Consider the following 15,275-nt stretch of genomic DNA (forward strand, 5'->3'; position numbering starts at 1 on the left):
ATTTATATTGGATGATAAAGGAAAAAAACGTCAATATGTATAAAAAAACTTTTAATTTATCAACAATAACATTTTTTTAATATGATTTCACCATTTAATGTTTAACGGAATGTCTAGTTTTTCAACGGCGTGATATTTAGTATGTAGCAGAGCTGAAGCCTTGTCCGTGTCTTTTCCTCCGAGCCAATCTCTATAAATTTTATTAACTAGTTTATTAGATATCGGTGAAACTTTCTCGAGATTGTTGTACATGGTTTCCAGTGTTGATACTAATTCCTTTGGATTTTCGCCATTGTGAGGTCTAATTTGTGCACCGCCATTAAGACAACCTAAAAAACATAATAATGATTAAAAAAAGAATTACTTTTTATAATACTACAGTTCACATACCTGATGGACATGCCATCACTTCAACATAATCAAAATTACATTTGTTCCTTTTCAACTTTTGAACAAGGTTTTGAATGTTTTTAAAACCATTTGCGATGACAAATCTCAATACAGTTTTACCGTCCTTTATAAGTTCAGCCTCTCTAAAGTCAGGATTTCTAAAAAAATATACTTAACATTGAATATTTGTTGTTATTGAACACAATGAGGCGGTGCTAGACCGCTTTTTATAAATTGGAACACAATGGAGGCGGTGCTAGACCGCTTTTTATAAATTAAGCAACAAGTTAAAAATGCACTAGATGACTTAAATTTCTGTGATCTGTGGTACGAATAGTATTTAATTATTGTTAAAGGAGTACTTAAGACTTTACAGCCATTAAAGATCACTGTCAAGTAACTTAGTAAATAAGAGGTTACATTATTGACGGCCGAAGGGGCCTTAAAACAATTAGAAATTACAATGAGCAATTAAAGAGTAATTAATAATCGAAGAAACCAGACATTGATGTTATTAATTAAATATTTGCAAAATCCAGAATCTTTCATCGAGAAAAAAATAATGATTTATTTAGTTATTATTCAAAACCAAAAATATGTAAAATGGGGACAGAAATTATTTGCAGATTATTTAATGGTTTGATGAATTCTAAGGACTCTCGCGACTCCATAGAATCTATTTAAGAAATTTAAAATTTATAATTGGCTCAACAATTAGAAAAAAAAATAGTTCAGCCTTACAGAGAGTAGTGTAAGAAAACCAACATCTTATGGATTAATGAAGAAAGAATTAAAAATATTTTAATCAACGGAAGAACAAATAATTTACAGTGCCTATTTGAAGCCTTGTTGTCAATTAATTAATAATAAATGTTATCAATCAACAGAAAACGAGAGGATTTTTTCAGGGTCGAAAATATTTTAACAAAAAAAAGAGCGAGGATGTCTGATTCTACTTTAGATAGCATGTGTTTTTCAAAGGTTTTTTAAAAATAATATATAATAATGTATCTAATATTAATTCATATATATATAATAATAATAAATTACAAATGTTTTGCCATTCTTCTAGGTGTTTTATATTTTAATAACATAGTATGAAAAATATCTAAAAAACGATAACAGGAAATATATTCAATATACATATAAAGATATTTGCAATACTTTACTGTATTACATACAAACATTTTTTTATTCAAAAAAAATCTAGAGATATTTGAGAAGTGAAGTCGAAAATTCTCATTTCTCGAGAAATAAAAATCACTGACAAATCAAAATGCCTATACACTCATCATTGAGCATCTGTAGGTTGTTTTTGGTCTTCTAAATCAAAAAGTACAAAATTTAAAAACAGTAAAATTAGCATCGGTTACAGTAAAAGCAACAGTCAACAAAATACAAAGAAAATATTGCTGCTGTGGAAAAACTAGTGATGATTAATCACTTGGGGTATAGTAATTATTAGGATCAGATCAAATAATTAATGCAGTTAACATTTGTTGTAACTTACATCAGATTCAACAAAAACATTGTCTATGGTAAAATATTAAAGAATAAAATTAAACAAGAAACTATGTGTAGGCGAAACTGAATACAAACCTAGTAATTTAAAAATTACCTCATCATTTTAAATGTTAAAGTCGAATTTTCTTCTCCAAATAATTCATTAGCTGCATAGTGAAAAATGTGATCAGCATACCCGCCTGAGCCAGAACCAATATGACCTTTTAAGTCCAAAGATTTAGGATACAAATCAAGTTCATCTTCTTGAGTCCACGGCCAGTCGATATCAATAGGATCATACGCAGTCAATGTTGTATTTTGGACAATCAACATTTGTTCTATCTCGACTAAAATTGTAACTCGTATAAGTAAAATTGCAATACATACATATTAATAATTTAAATCTTACTCGATGTAATAACACAATCAACATCACGACATTTATAAACATCATTATAAAAATCTTCTCTCGATGCCTCCAATTTTTTATCATAACACGGCATCACAGTTACGTGGTAAATTTTACTAGGATTGATATTCTTCAACGTCGACAAATGTTGCTTTACTAAAGACCCCATAATTTGCTGAGGCGACTTGCTTGTAGATATATAGGGCAATATGAAGCTTCCGTGTGTTTTTTCAGCATAGCACACCCATCCTGAATAAGGTTTATATGTTAAATGCAATCATTTTATTACACAATAATTATATTATAATATAAAATATTTTTTTTTATTATAATATAAAATATACCAGGACAAGATGAAGCTAGCATAGGAATGTGTTTAGCGGGATTTTCCATTTGTGTTTTATAACGCTCGACAAATTCTCTTTGCGACTCCAATAGTGCTAGATCGTCAGCAATTTGCATATCTAGAACTATGTCGGCACCAAGATGTTTGAAATATCCTGTAACGTACATTAATTTAAAAAAAATAATAGCGAACAATTAATTTATGATCATATACCTGCTAATCTATTGCGCGTATCTTGAGGAGACAGATCATATAGAGCAGCTAAAGACAAGATGGGTTGGATAGAAAACGACACAACAATCAATTCCATGCCACTATTTGAATCATTATCTAATTTTTTCTCGTTAAAGACTCTAAAATACACATTTAAATAATATAATCCATTTAATTCTTTATTATTTAAAATCACTATAAAGCATACTTTAACAATTCTTCTTGGCTCTGATTGGTAACTAGAACGCTCTCTGCGGATGTTATACATCCGCTGCAAGCCAAACAATCAGATAGATTGATTTCCACTTTTTTAAACTTTTCTCTGCCGATTGCAGGAACTGTTCCGTCTCCAATTCTGATTTTTGATCCAGTTGATGAGACATCTTTTTCTGCTTTCACTGGTTTAATGCATTCCTTAAAAAAATATATTGCGTATTTAGAAGGTTAAAATCATTTTATGGTAATTTCAATATAACAGTTATCTTACCTGAGATGGTGTTATGAAATCGTCTAAATCCGTCAACTGCAAAGCCCCGCTAAATCTCGAAACCATCTTTCAGTTTTAAGTTCGAAATGTCAAACGCAGTGACATTTGCAACGATTAAATATCATAACAGTGCTATTTTCGTCCATATCTGAAAAATATATTTATTTACATACCAATCTCCCAGCAATAAAGACGAAAATATAAACAGTTTCACTTTGTTAAATTACCAAAAATATAGTTTTGGTTAAGGAAATTCATATAACACACGCAGTCTTAAGTGTTTTGCAAAACAAGCAAAATTTTTGAATAAATTTTAATGTGATAAACTATCGAGGTCTTGGTTTACGAGTAGTACATATACGCATTGTCTGATGAATGTATTGTGACACAACTGACAATCCGCATTGTTTCAAGATCATTGATAAAACCTGGGATAGGGTAATCAAGAAAACTTTCAATTTTGCTTTGAAAAAATCTTAGTCTGATTGCGTTAAAAGGCTTACTAATGAATTAGACTAGAGCCATCAGTTGTCGGCAAAATTGTGCACTTGTGAATAATTATGGGACTGGAGGTGAACGAGGACGACATTCGAGAGCTGGTAAAGAAACATGACAAGGAGCTGACTACCGATTAACTGATAGATCTGCATCGCTAACAGCGAAAGATTAAGAAGAAGATCTCGTCTGATGAGGGAGGAGAAAAAATCCGAGGAATCCTTCTCTTAAAATAAGTTTAGGATAGGGTTGTCAGATTTGTTGACATCCAAACTAGGGTATTAAAATTAATATTGCACCCCCCCCCCCCATATATCATCTAAAAAATTATTTTGACGAATATAGATATTATTAAATTTGATTATTTGGTTGCAGGAATAATACATGAATATATAAAAATAATAACTCATATTTTTTTATTGAATTTACACTTTTTATTAATGATTTATTTTTCACGATAAAATTGTACATTAGTTGTCAAGGATAGCTACCAAGAATCAAAATTTACACAACACTCAAGAACTCCTACAATAGTTTTGGTGTCGAGAGAATATCTTTCATAAGACCACATTTCCACATTTCCACTGTGTCCAAGAATTAAAAAATATATTTTAATGTCAAAATACTGTTCGGAAAAAACAGATTCCACTTTTAAAAGTATTAATTTCTACCTTGCTAATGTGTTTATTTTTCAATTCAACCAGATTAATTTTTGAATGTTTCCTTTTCAAAAATCATACTTTGTGTAACTATAAATAAGGGTAGAGAAAGCTATGTAATAACCCTCCCTTTCACATACATAATAAAATATTATATTATTGGTTTATGCTATTCATTAAATAGTTAGATATTTATCAAATTTATTATATTGTAAAGGTTTTTATAAAATATATCGATGCACACGAAACGACCTATTAGGACCAAATCGAGATGGTCAGAGGACGTGTTGTGACGTCCGCAACCGAATTCGACCGAGGTTTGCCGAGCGTCTTCTACTGCTGTCAACCAGGACGATTGGCGATTACACATATTTGTTTGGATTTTTGAGCAGGCGGGACGCGTCGGACCCCTGATCGATGTCAGTATCGCTCGTTACCATGTTCGTTTCGCGCTAAAAACTACGATCGAGTTCGCCGCTCCGAAATGACATTTCTCAGCATCTCGGACGTCTTGAATTGTTGCCAATGTTTCGTCAGTGTTTTTTGCATTTTATTTTTAAAATGCATCACTATCGAACAAAACGCGCGTCTGCCTTATTGTGTTTAACATTTTAAATTGTATTTTACAAATCGAAGCTTTTTCTCACACATTAAATATGTCTATCAATATGTTTTATTATATAAACAAACAAATATTCTCGTCCTTAATTATGATGCAATTTAGATTTTGCTTGGGTTTTTCCGAAGACAATATGTTTTTAATAATTTGCTATTTAATTCTTTTTTTCAACATATAATGAGGACAATTTTTTTTTTTCATTAAATGAATTGTTTGTCAGAATGGTTAAATCGCACCCATTGATAATTAGTGGTGTCCTTTGTGCATTGCACAACATTTTGAAATGTTCGACCAATTGAGCTATTACTTTAATCACCATTAAATACTCGACACTTAATACTATTAATAATAATAAAATAGAGTTTGGCGAGTCTTAATTTATATTTTTTTATTTAACGATTATGATGCAATTATTATACAGATTTGTTAATTTATATATTATTATTTTATTTTATTAAGTTGCTGTTTATTATTACAAAATAACCATAAAATAATTTTACTATTGGCCGTTTTATTTAAAAAAATTCAATATTGCCTTTTTTATAAAAAAAATATTCTCTAATGACACTTTTTTATAGTTATGATTCCCGTTTACAAGAATGTTAGGATGAGTCAAATAAAAACTTTAACCCTTTGAATAATATCGCTTGTACATGTATGGTGGTCGATCTTTCACTATTTTCAGGTACCCCAGATAGGTATATATTTACATATATAACTGAAGAAATAATCAATAAAAAACATTATATTTATATAATAAACTTTTTAATTTTATTTAAAATAATATATAAATATTTTTGCTTTTCGACCTCCGATTCGACCTCCTACCTTGGCTGTTGCGATTGGCAGCCGCAGTTGGGTAAACTGATGCAGAACTATACTTGATAGTCCTTAGTGATACAATCAATTTAACGAATATGGGATAACAGGGATAGGGGAGGAATATTGCTTCTCATAGAGAGAACAAAAAGACACAAAATGAATTATATGTAAAATTACACACCGATTTCAACAATAATATTGTAGCCAATGAATAATAATTTGCGCTATTACGTATAGTTACTAGCAAAGATTATAATTGTTACAATTATTGGTTAGTAAACGTGATTTAATGTACATTTAATTCTAATAACATGTTTTTAAAATCACGCAGGGGATAACATTTTTATAAGATGGACGAAACAATGAGCTCGCCTTCAAAGCCGCCGCCACCTCTGAATGTTCACATTGAAGATAAATTTCTAGCCGAACTAGAGCCGACCGCCGACTATTCATCCATCCGTGGAAAAGTATTATATATTTTTTATGTTAATGCAGTTGAATTGTAATAAATTAATTTATTTTTATAATTTCAGAACATTCTAATAGGTCCGACAGATGAACAGTATGATCTACTTCAACAGCAGTTATCGGATAAAATTGAAACTGGTCATGGTGAAGTGATTTACGAAATTGGAGTGGCTGAAGGTATTGATATTATTTTATACAGTAAACTCTAAAAACCGTTGTATATGCGGAAAAATTCTGAATTTTACTTCTTCACTAGTAGCGAGTGCTACATAAGCGATATTTCGAGACCTTGTTCTTCTGCACACATTCAACTAGACTAAAAGTGTCGCAAGTTGTAGCTGAAACTATATAAATAAATCAAATCATTTGTGAATACGTTGTTGACACAGTTTGTAGTGAAAAAATTGTCAATAAGAAACTGATACGTGGTACAAAACGTTAAACGATAAGGCAACCAATTAAAATGTCAGAATTTAAATCAACTTTGGGTCAAAATATAAATTAAATCCCGCACAGAATTTATATTTATATAGAATAAAAATATAGAACAATCATGTGATTTTTAAAACAATTATAACATTTATAAATATAAATGGGCAATAAATTATTTATTTTAGAAAGGCAACAAATTAAATGGTATTCATATTAACCCTTTGGTTACCGAAATCTGATATATCGGCTTTTGCTATTTTGGCGAGAATTGCGATGTCCCACGTCATCATTAAAAAAATAATTGAATACATTTTTAATGCACCATTAGATATTTTTATTAGAAGAAAATAACATTTTCTGAGAACATATTATTTTTATTATGTATTATAAATTATTAGTGATTTAATGCTAACTTGTTTGGTAGGCATCGTTCTTATCAACCTTAGATGTCAGTGTGAATATTATCATACTTCAAAACCAGATTTTTAGATTGTTTTTCATTAGAAATTTATACATTTTTTATAAATCAAATTTTATGCAATCATCAGCTCCACCGAAACCAATTATTGAATTATATGTTTCAAACAGTGATGGCATTTAAAAATTTGACAATCTTTTTGAAATGCTATTTGAACAAAGCCACGTAAACAGCAAAAAAATATGCGGCATTAATGTGAATAGACAGCAACTGTTTTTTAGTATATTTGTTCATATAACGGTAATTTCCTTGGATTAGTTTAACTTTTTAAATTAAATATGATCCAATATTAGCAGAACGTGTTTATTAAGTTTGCGGCTTTGTTATCTTTTAATGCCAAAACAAAACAAGCTTATTGACACTTAATTGTGAATTTGCAGAAAAAGGGTAAATTCAAATTATTTTTATATATTTTATCTAAAAATTAAACTTGATATTCACGAAATTATCTATTTTCATATTACAGGGGTAATCAAGCAATGTGGTTTGGTGTTATATTAATTTTAATAAATATAGTCCATTCTAAATATAAATAGTCAGAATTTAAATCAACTTTGGGTTAAAATAAAAATTAAATCTCGGTCAGAATTTTATTAACAGCTTTGCCATAATTATATTATTCAGGGTCAGAATAAATATCAAATGGTTAGAATAAAAATATAGGACGATCAGAATTAAAATATTAGACTAAATATTGAACAGAATAGAGAACACCCCATGAATAACTTTCATATTCAGAGCGAAGAACGAAGCGTGAATAACGACAGAGCGACAACCAAGAGCATGTTTGGCTTGTTGTGTTGAAATCTGACTATGTTGCGAGCATAACCAAACAAGTTGCCCCTGAAACATCTTGATAATGACCATGTATTATTATGTCGATCATCTGTCAACATAAAACTCACCTTGAGGTTAAAATACAGATCATATAATATAAATACTGATCAATGAATGTGGTATATACTGATTGAAAAATATGATTCTGACCTTATGTAATATAAATTCTGATGACAACTGTATTAAAATTCTGACCCAAAAAATACAAGCTAAACGATTAATGGCGTGAACAAAGAGATTAAAAATTTGTATTAACTTAACCATTTAAACGCCAGCGACTCACCGGTTGGTCACTTGTTGATTATTTTTTAAAACAAGTAGTTTTTTACAATTTTTTTTAATTAATAAAGATTATTGTACCTACTTCATTTATCAGTAAACCAAGTTTACTTTTAAAGGGTTAAAACCAAAACGGGTTTTATTAAGGTGACCAGACATCCTCCTCAAAAATTTTGTCCTCCTTTTGTATTTTATGTTCTCTTCTATATGCGAAAAGATAATAACTTTTTATTTCACAGTTATTTATTAAGTATGTATTTAATAAATATAATATTTTATGCTAATTTAGATGATTGCGAGAGTGGCTTAAATGAAGAAGATTATAAAGCTTCAGTCGCTACATTGCACACACTGGTATCAGCTATCGGCGCTTCTTGCATCGAATTGAGGCAGCGTAAAAGCTCTCAATCAAACACTCTAATCACCGGTCAATACTTGATAAGGAAGAAAGTCGGAGATGCCGATTTTATGGAGATCAGGTTGAACAAATATTATTAATCCTCGTGTCTAGAATCAATATCTATACTGTAATTCTTAAAGTCTGGCTTTCGGTTTGTTTGTCGCTAAAATTTTGTAACAGCTTCTCTAACAAATTGGTAGATGTGACAAATATGTCAGATATTGATTCTGGAGATTGTATTTGTAATTTTATTTATTAAAAATTTATGTATTTTATATAAATGTTTTTATAACAGGGTGGCCGTTGTTGGAAATGTAGATGCAGGAAAATCGACATTACTTGGTGTGTTGACTCACGGGGAGTTGGACAATGGAAGGGGCTACGCGCGGCAAAGGTTATTCCGTCATAAACATGAGATTGAAAGTGGGAGAACAAGTTCGGTGGGAAATGATATACTAGGATTTGATAGTCTAGGTAAGTACAAGCATTATTTTTTTGAATAGGGAATACTAAGTTATATAAAACTATTAACTATATTTTTATTTCTATAGGAAATGTTGTTAATAAACCGTCTCATGGCACTCTTGATTGGGTGAACGTTTGTACTAAGTCTGCTAAAGTGATAACTTTTATCGATCTTGCTGGACATGAGCGATATTTGAAAACTACAGTATTCGGTATGACAGGTCATGCTCCAGATTTTGGAATGTTAATGGTAAATAAAAAAAATATTGCGACGTCAAGAATTAATACCTTTATTACAATCTACATACAGAAAATAAGAATACTATTTCATGATTTTTAAGAATACTATTTCATGATGCAAGATTATTAAAAATATAATAAAAATAAGAATACTATTTCATGATTTTTAAGAATACTATTTCATGATGCAAGATTATTAAAAATATAATAAAACTACAATATTTTTTTCACTTTCTTCAAAAGTGTCCGATATTTACTTTTATTACATTATATTGTACATTCTATCCATTTCATTCAATAAAACTATATTGCATCATATTTTTATTTTAAATTCATATTTATTGCATCATTCATTTTATTTTAGACTTTGAGATTGATAGTTGGTTTGGGGTTTTATCAACTTTTTATCTAATTGAGATTTCCGCGTAGCACAATAATAAATGATAATTTTACGATTTTGATTACTTTCATTTTTTTTAATGTTTGTTATTGTATTTTTCTTGTTCACAGATTCTTATTGAAATATTATTTTTCTGTTCCTAACTGGGAATTTTTTTATGATCGGAGTGTGATATTTCACTATTGTTTGATGTATTTTATTGAAACAATATTTTTTAATAGGTTGGTGCCAATGCTGGGATCGTAGGAATGACTAAAGAACATCTCGGCTTGGCGTTAGCATTATCTGTACCAGTTTTTGTCGTCGTTACCAAAATTGATATGTGTCCCGCTAACATTTTAGCAGTGAGTGTTGTTTTAATTTGTTTTAAAACTATTTAGGTACACTTGAATACCATTACACGTGTGTTTTAATTCGACAGGAAAATTTAAAAATATTGATACGGTTACTGAAGTCGCCGGGTTGTCGTAAAGTTCCCGTCATGGTCAAGACCAGCGACGACGTAATATTGAGCGCCACAAACTTCGTATCCGAAAAGCTGTGTCCAATCTTTCAAGTTTCTAATATGAGCGGCGAAAATTTGGACTTGCTCACCATGTTCTTGAATCTGCTCAACACGAGGATGCCGAGTCGCGATCAAGAACCTGCCGAATTTCAAATCGACGATACATATTCGGTTCCGGTGAGTTAATATGGAATATATGTATGTGTGTTTAGGAAAGCGGTAATGTTTTTTTGCTTGTTTGTAGGGAGTCGGAACTGTCGTATCGGGGACAACACTGCAGGGAACCATTAGATTAAACGATACGTTGCTCCTTGGACCGGATCCGTTGGGGCACTTCATACCCATAGCCGTTAAAAGTATTCATAGGAAAAGAATGAACGTTCGGGAAGTCAAAGGAGGACAGACGGCAAGTTTTGCGTTAAAAAAGGTAAATAAAAGAAGGCATATCACAAATGACTATTTGTACAATGTTTTTAAATTAATATATTTTTAGATAAAAAGATCACAAATACGCAAAGGAATGGTAATGGTATCGCCAGCTTTGAATCCTCAAGCGTGCTGGCAATTTGAGGGAGAGATTCTCGTTTTGCATCATCCGACTACTATCCTATCCAGTTATCAGGCTATGGGTAATAAAGTTATTTTTTTTATCTGTACACAAATATTTAATGTGCTTTTTAAAAATTAGAAAAAAAGACAAACTTTGAGAATTATTTAGTAGTATATATATATATAGTTAAATTAATACTTATTTTTCTTATGGCAATGCAAATTTAAGTCAATTTTTTTATACTCAACAAAAGTATGTATTTATTTTAGTGCATTGTGGAAGTGTCAGACAAACTGCTTCTATCCTCAGGATGTCGCAGGAATTCTTGAGAACAGGTGATAAGGCTATCGTGCGATTCCGATTCATCAAACACCCAGAATATATTAAACCAGGACAGCGAATGGTAAGATTTTTGCAGAAAAGTTTAAAATTGTAGGTCATTTTTAATATTGATCTGTTCTTTAGTTGTTCCGCGAGGGTCGAACTAAAGCAGTCGGAAACGTAGTACGAATAGTACATTCTAATAATCCGCCTCCGCCGCGGACAAAACCAAACAAGATGCAGAATAGAAATCAATTGAACTCGACAAACGATCAGTCGAGCAACGGACCGTCTTCACACCAGGCCAATCATGCACCATTGGTAAATCAATCATTTAATTACACATTTTTGTTTAAGAAACAATCTTAATTATACAATGAACTGTTAGCCCACAGAAGTAGCGAACTCTGGTTCAACGTTTGAAATCCAAAACGATAAGAGGACAGACTCGACGCAGCAGAAGTCCCAGAATCGTAGATCAAGAGGTAAAAAGTCGATGGAGAAAAACATAAGCAAAGACGTTTCAGTTCCGCCCGAGCAGCCGATAAATGGAAACGAACAACAGTCGATATCGTTGAGCGTTTGAACATTTTTTAACTAATCAATCTTCCTTTACGGAGAAACGTATTTTTTTATAAATTTATTCTATCCAGTGACTACAGTTTCTACAGGTTTGGATTGACGGATTCGTGTTGGATTTGACCGTTTGTGAAAAGAGAGAGATGCGTACATGATCCGTTGTTGTGCCTTCTCGAGTCAGTGTGTAGAAGTACAAAAAAAATATTTATTTAGCAGAATCTCAAAATGAATTTTGATGCAGTCATTCTTCTCGTGGTATACAAAACAAAATCTTTATTTATTCTTAATGTATTTTAAAAACAATTTAGTACAAAATCTACTATTGCTCGTATAACACTATGCATAAAATTCTTTATTTATTTTTGATCTCACAGCAAGAACTCTAGATGTAGAATTTTTGTAATAGATGACAATCTTTTAATGAAAGACAATTTGATTTATATTACAGTTAAATAATGGCAACTCTTGGTTATACTTGTAAAGATTTTTATTGGGCTTTACGTGTTGTAGTAAATAACTTATTTGACACTTTACCAATCCCTAAATTTAATTTGCGAATATAACAAGTAATACTGACACTTTTATGTAAAAAAAGTTACGTTTTTAATGAAATTTTGGAATAATGCTGAATAATAAATCGTTGCATTGAGTCACCAATGATTCGCAGGACGATGAAGTTAAACATAAAATTGAACGACTAAATATTTATATATACTACCGGACAAAAGTTTTAAGACCAAACTATTTTTTGCTGATATTCTTAACATAAATTCAATAAATTATAAAAAAACTTACATTATATGAAAGATCAAATACATATTCAATATTAAAATTTAATATTACAATTTTAAATAGTATTTTTGAAATAAAAAAATAAAAAATCCTGCAGTGGTCTTGACGAATAGTGACAATTGCAGCTTTTAAGAGATTTTTATTTTTAACGCCTGCAAAAGTAACGCATATAAACAGTCCAATAAGACGAAACTAAATGAAAAAGGAACAAAAATTCTCTAGATTGTGATTTGTAGTTTCGAATGCACATAAATGAATGTGAATAGATTTATTAACAGCTGGACGCTTTTATGATCCTCCGGTAGAATAAGTAAATGCAGAAAATAGTTATTCTTTAATTCGATAACAATATTTTTAATAGTTGAAAGAAATAAGGGTGGATTCGTGACTATTAACATTGTTGCAAGTTTTTTATTTAACTTTTGACGGGTAGTAGTGTATATGTATATAAATATATATGAAAATGCATTTGTTTTTTATTTTGATTTAATTTAACTATCGTTTTATGTTGTAAAATTTGGCATTCAAAAAGAAAAATGAAGACAATTTGAAATTTACTTTTTATCGAGTCGGTAAAGTGTTTAAATACGAAAAAATGGTACAGTAGCTGATTAACTGAGGCAACACACTGTCTGCAAAGATTATTTAACATTCGTTAAAAATCTCATGGCAGATGTTTGCCGCAATTTTAAACCGGTGTGTCAATAGATTCTTCCTGTGGGGTTTTCAAATTATAAAATTTTCAAAATTTTTGTTGATATAAATTGTAAATATTTTGTTAAAATGATTTACAAAAGTTTATTAATATTATATTTAATATAGTGAAATGTTTGTAAATATATTTTCATTCATAAAATTTTAAATGTGTAATATTAATAAGTGTGAGACGAAAAATCGGAAGATTCGCATATTTTTAAATGGAAAATATTATTTTTTTTAAGCGGCGTTTTTGTGATTTGCAGGTTTTTGAGTGATATAGTAATATATTGAAACATAGTTATATTTTTGGAGTTTTATTATTTTTTATTAAAATAAAAACACATCAGTATTTTTGTGTTGAAGGATTTGCAGATTGTGTGATTTATTTTGCTTTCAGACGACTGGATTATAAAAAATTATGTATCGACATTCGATTGAATATAATTATTAAATAACAGATCTTTTTAACCGTCTTTAATTTGTCTACATATTTATTCTAGAGATCGATTTCACTTTTTACTATCTTTGTCTTTAAGTTGTCGTTGAGCGTTTTTCATCTCTTCCGACAAATTGTTCTTGAAGCGCTCAAAGAAAGAGCGAAACCAGCCAGGATTGAGGGTATTAATGGGCGGCAGACTCTCTCTCGCCTTGTCCTGGGTGCGATAAAACGCTTGAATACAAAATCGAGCCACCTTCCTTATTGGATACGAATCGGCAAGACGTTGAATCAGCTGTTCATTGTTCGCCAAATACCTCAACAGTGACCTTAAAGGCATGCTTAGATTGTCGATTTATTGGAAAGGTGTATCGAAAGAACACATATTACGATACTTTTGTAAAAGTTCACGTTTCAAGTGCAACTGATTTCTCAATATCTCAAATTGCCTCAATTGCTCTTGTTTGTTGTATTCGATCCCTGGCAAACGGCGAATCTGAAATAATAGCCATAAATGTATATTATGATTGCGAATAGCGGCAACACTATCTATTATCTATTGCGTTCAATATAAAAGTTACATAACGTTCGTATTTATAATCTTGACGGTGAAGCCAAATAGTGTTTTGTTAAGTCATGTATTAAAAATCTTCTCACCTGAGACCTTGCCGAATCCAACTTCTTCTGAAGTTCGATCACTTTGACGCTGCAATCGTGAGATTCTCGAGCTTTTCCTGCGTTGTCGTGTAATTCGCGTTCCACGCTGAACGTTTGACATTGGTTATGTTCGATGACGTATGTTTAAATGTTGCCAAATATATTTTTATTTACCTTCTAATTATATCGTATACCAGTGGAAGTATGTCTATATCTAGTTCTTGTACTGTTAACGGTGGATATTGGACTGCAGAATCGCCGCTTGTGGGCTCCATTTGACATATTATATTGGCAGTGTTGCCAGTGTGAAAATTCAATTAACAAATAGTCATCTGTTGGCGATTGGTAAAAATTATCGCAGTTTTTAACCAAACGTCAAAGTTTAAAAAAGTTATATATTAATTTAGTTCTTAAATTACCAAAACAAGACCGATTAGAGTAGTTGAGAAAATCGTAAACATTTTTAGCCAGTCAAATACTTCCAACCTTTTCAAGTGATATATTTTTTAATATACCTGCGAATATAATTAAAGGGGTTTATCGCATGGCAAATTAAAAAAATAAATAAAACTACTGACACCAGTTTAAACAGGATACCGAGAGTCATCCATACAACTTATTAAATCCAATTAGATTAGAACACAATGGCGATAAAAAGTAGGATATTTATAGATTTTAAAAATCTAGTAGAAAACTTATTACAATAAACAAGTTGTTACAATAAAATAAAGCACAATTTAAATGAGCAAAATATAAAATAAAATGCGCATTTATTTTAAGTTTTTTTACCGTTA

General features: G+C 30.5%; 4 protein-coding genes across 4 annotated transcripts; 1 reads left to right on the forward strand and 3 right to left on the reverse strand.

The window, feature by feature from the left end:
• Positions 1-34: 34 nt before the first annotated feature.
• Positions 35-3,479, reverse strand: LOC148236450 (putative cytosolic Fe-S cluster assembly factor GK14772). Its single transcript, XM_088182933.1, has 8 exons — positions 3,349-3,479; positions 3,070-3,275; positions 2,862-3,001; positions 2,647-2,802; positions 2,303-2,551; positions 2,009-2,240; positions 391-548; positions 35-329 (listed from the first exon to the last, which is right to left on the reverse strand). The coding sequence occupies exons 1-8, from the start codon at positions 3,412-3,414 to the stop codon at positions 88-90; spliced, it is 1,449 nt and encodes a 482-aa protein (XP_088039059.1). The 5' UTR covers positions 3,415-3,479; the 3' UTR covers positions 35-87.
• A 1,327-nt stretch (positions 3,480-4,806) lies between these two features.
• Positions 4,807-13,851, forward strand: GTPBP1 (GTP-binding protein 1). Its single transcript, XM_088182941.1, has 13 exons — positions 4,807-4,921; positions 6,275-6,410; positions 6,477-6,588; positions 8,727-8,916; positions 9,133-9,311; positions 9,389-9,552; positions 10,164-10,286; positions 10,364-10,624; positions 10,692-10,874; positions 10,941-11,076; positions 11,267-11,400; positions 11,463-11,639; positions 11,707-13,851. Exons 2-13 carry the CDS (start codon positions 6,294-6,296, stop codon positions 11,902-11,904), a joined length of 1,974 nt encoding a protein of 657 aa, XP_088039067.1. The 5' UTR covers positions 4,807-4,921; positions 6,275-6,293; the 3' UTR covers positions 11,905-13,851.
• LOC148236453 (protein NCBP2AS2 homolog) lies at positions 13,692-14,164 on the reverse strand. The gene has a single exon (XM_088182943.1). The coding sequence runs from the start codon at positions 14,162-14,164 to the stop codon at positions 13,898-13,900; it is 267 nt and encodes an 88-aa protein (XP_088039069.1). The 3' UTR covers positions 13,692-13,897.
• Positions 13,692-14,777, reverse strand: MED9 (mediator complex subunit 9). Its single transcript, XM_088182942.1, has 3 exons — positions 14,656-14,777; positions 14,482-14,587; positions 13,692-14,320 (listed from the first exon to the last, which is right to left on the reverse strand). The coding sequence occupies exons 1-3, from the start codon at positions 14,754-14,756 to the stop codon at positions 14,180-14,182; spliced, it is 348 nt and encodes a 115-aa protein (XP_088039068.1). The 5' UTR covers positions 14,757-14,777; the 3' UTR covers positions 13,692-14,179.
• Between the last annotated feature and the right edge of the window lie 498 nt (positions 14,778-15,275).

The sequence above is a fragment of the Plectrocnemia conspersa genome, unplaced genomic scaffold (genome assembly GCF_051122295.1).
Source record: "Plectrocnemia conspersa isolate PC_06_02 unplaced genomic scaffold, ASM5112229v1 ptg000003l, whole genome shotgun sequence".
Taxonomy (NCBI): Eukaryota; Metazoa; Arthropoda; class Insecta; order Trichoptera; family Polycentropodidae; genus Plectrocnemia; species Plectrocnemia conspersa.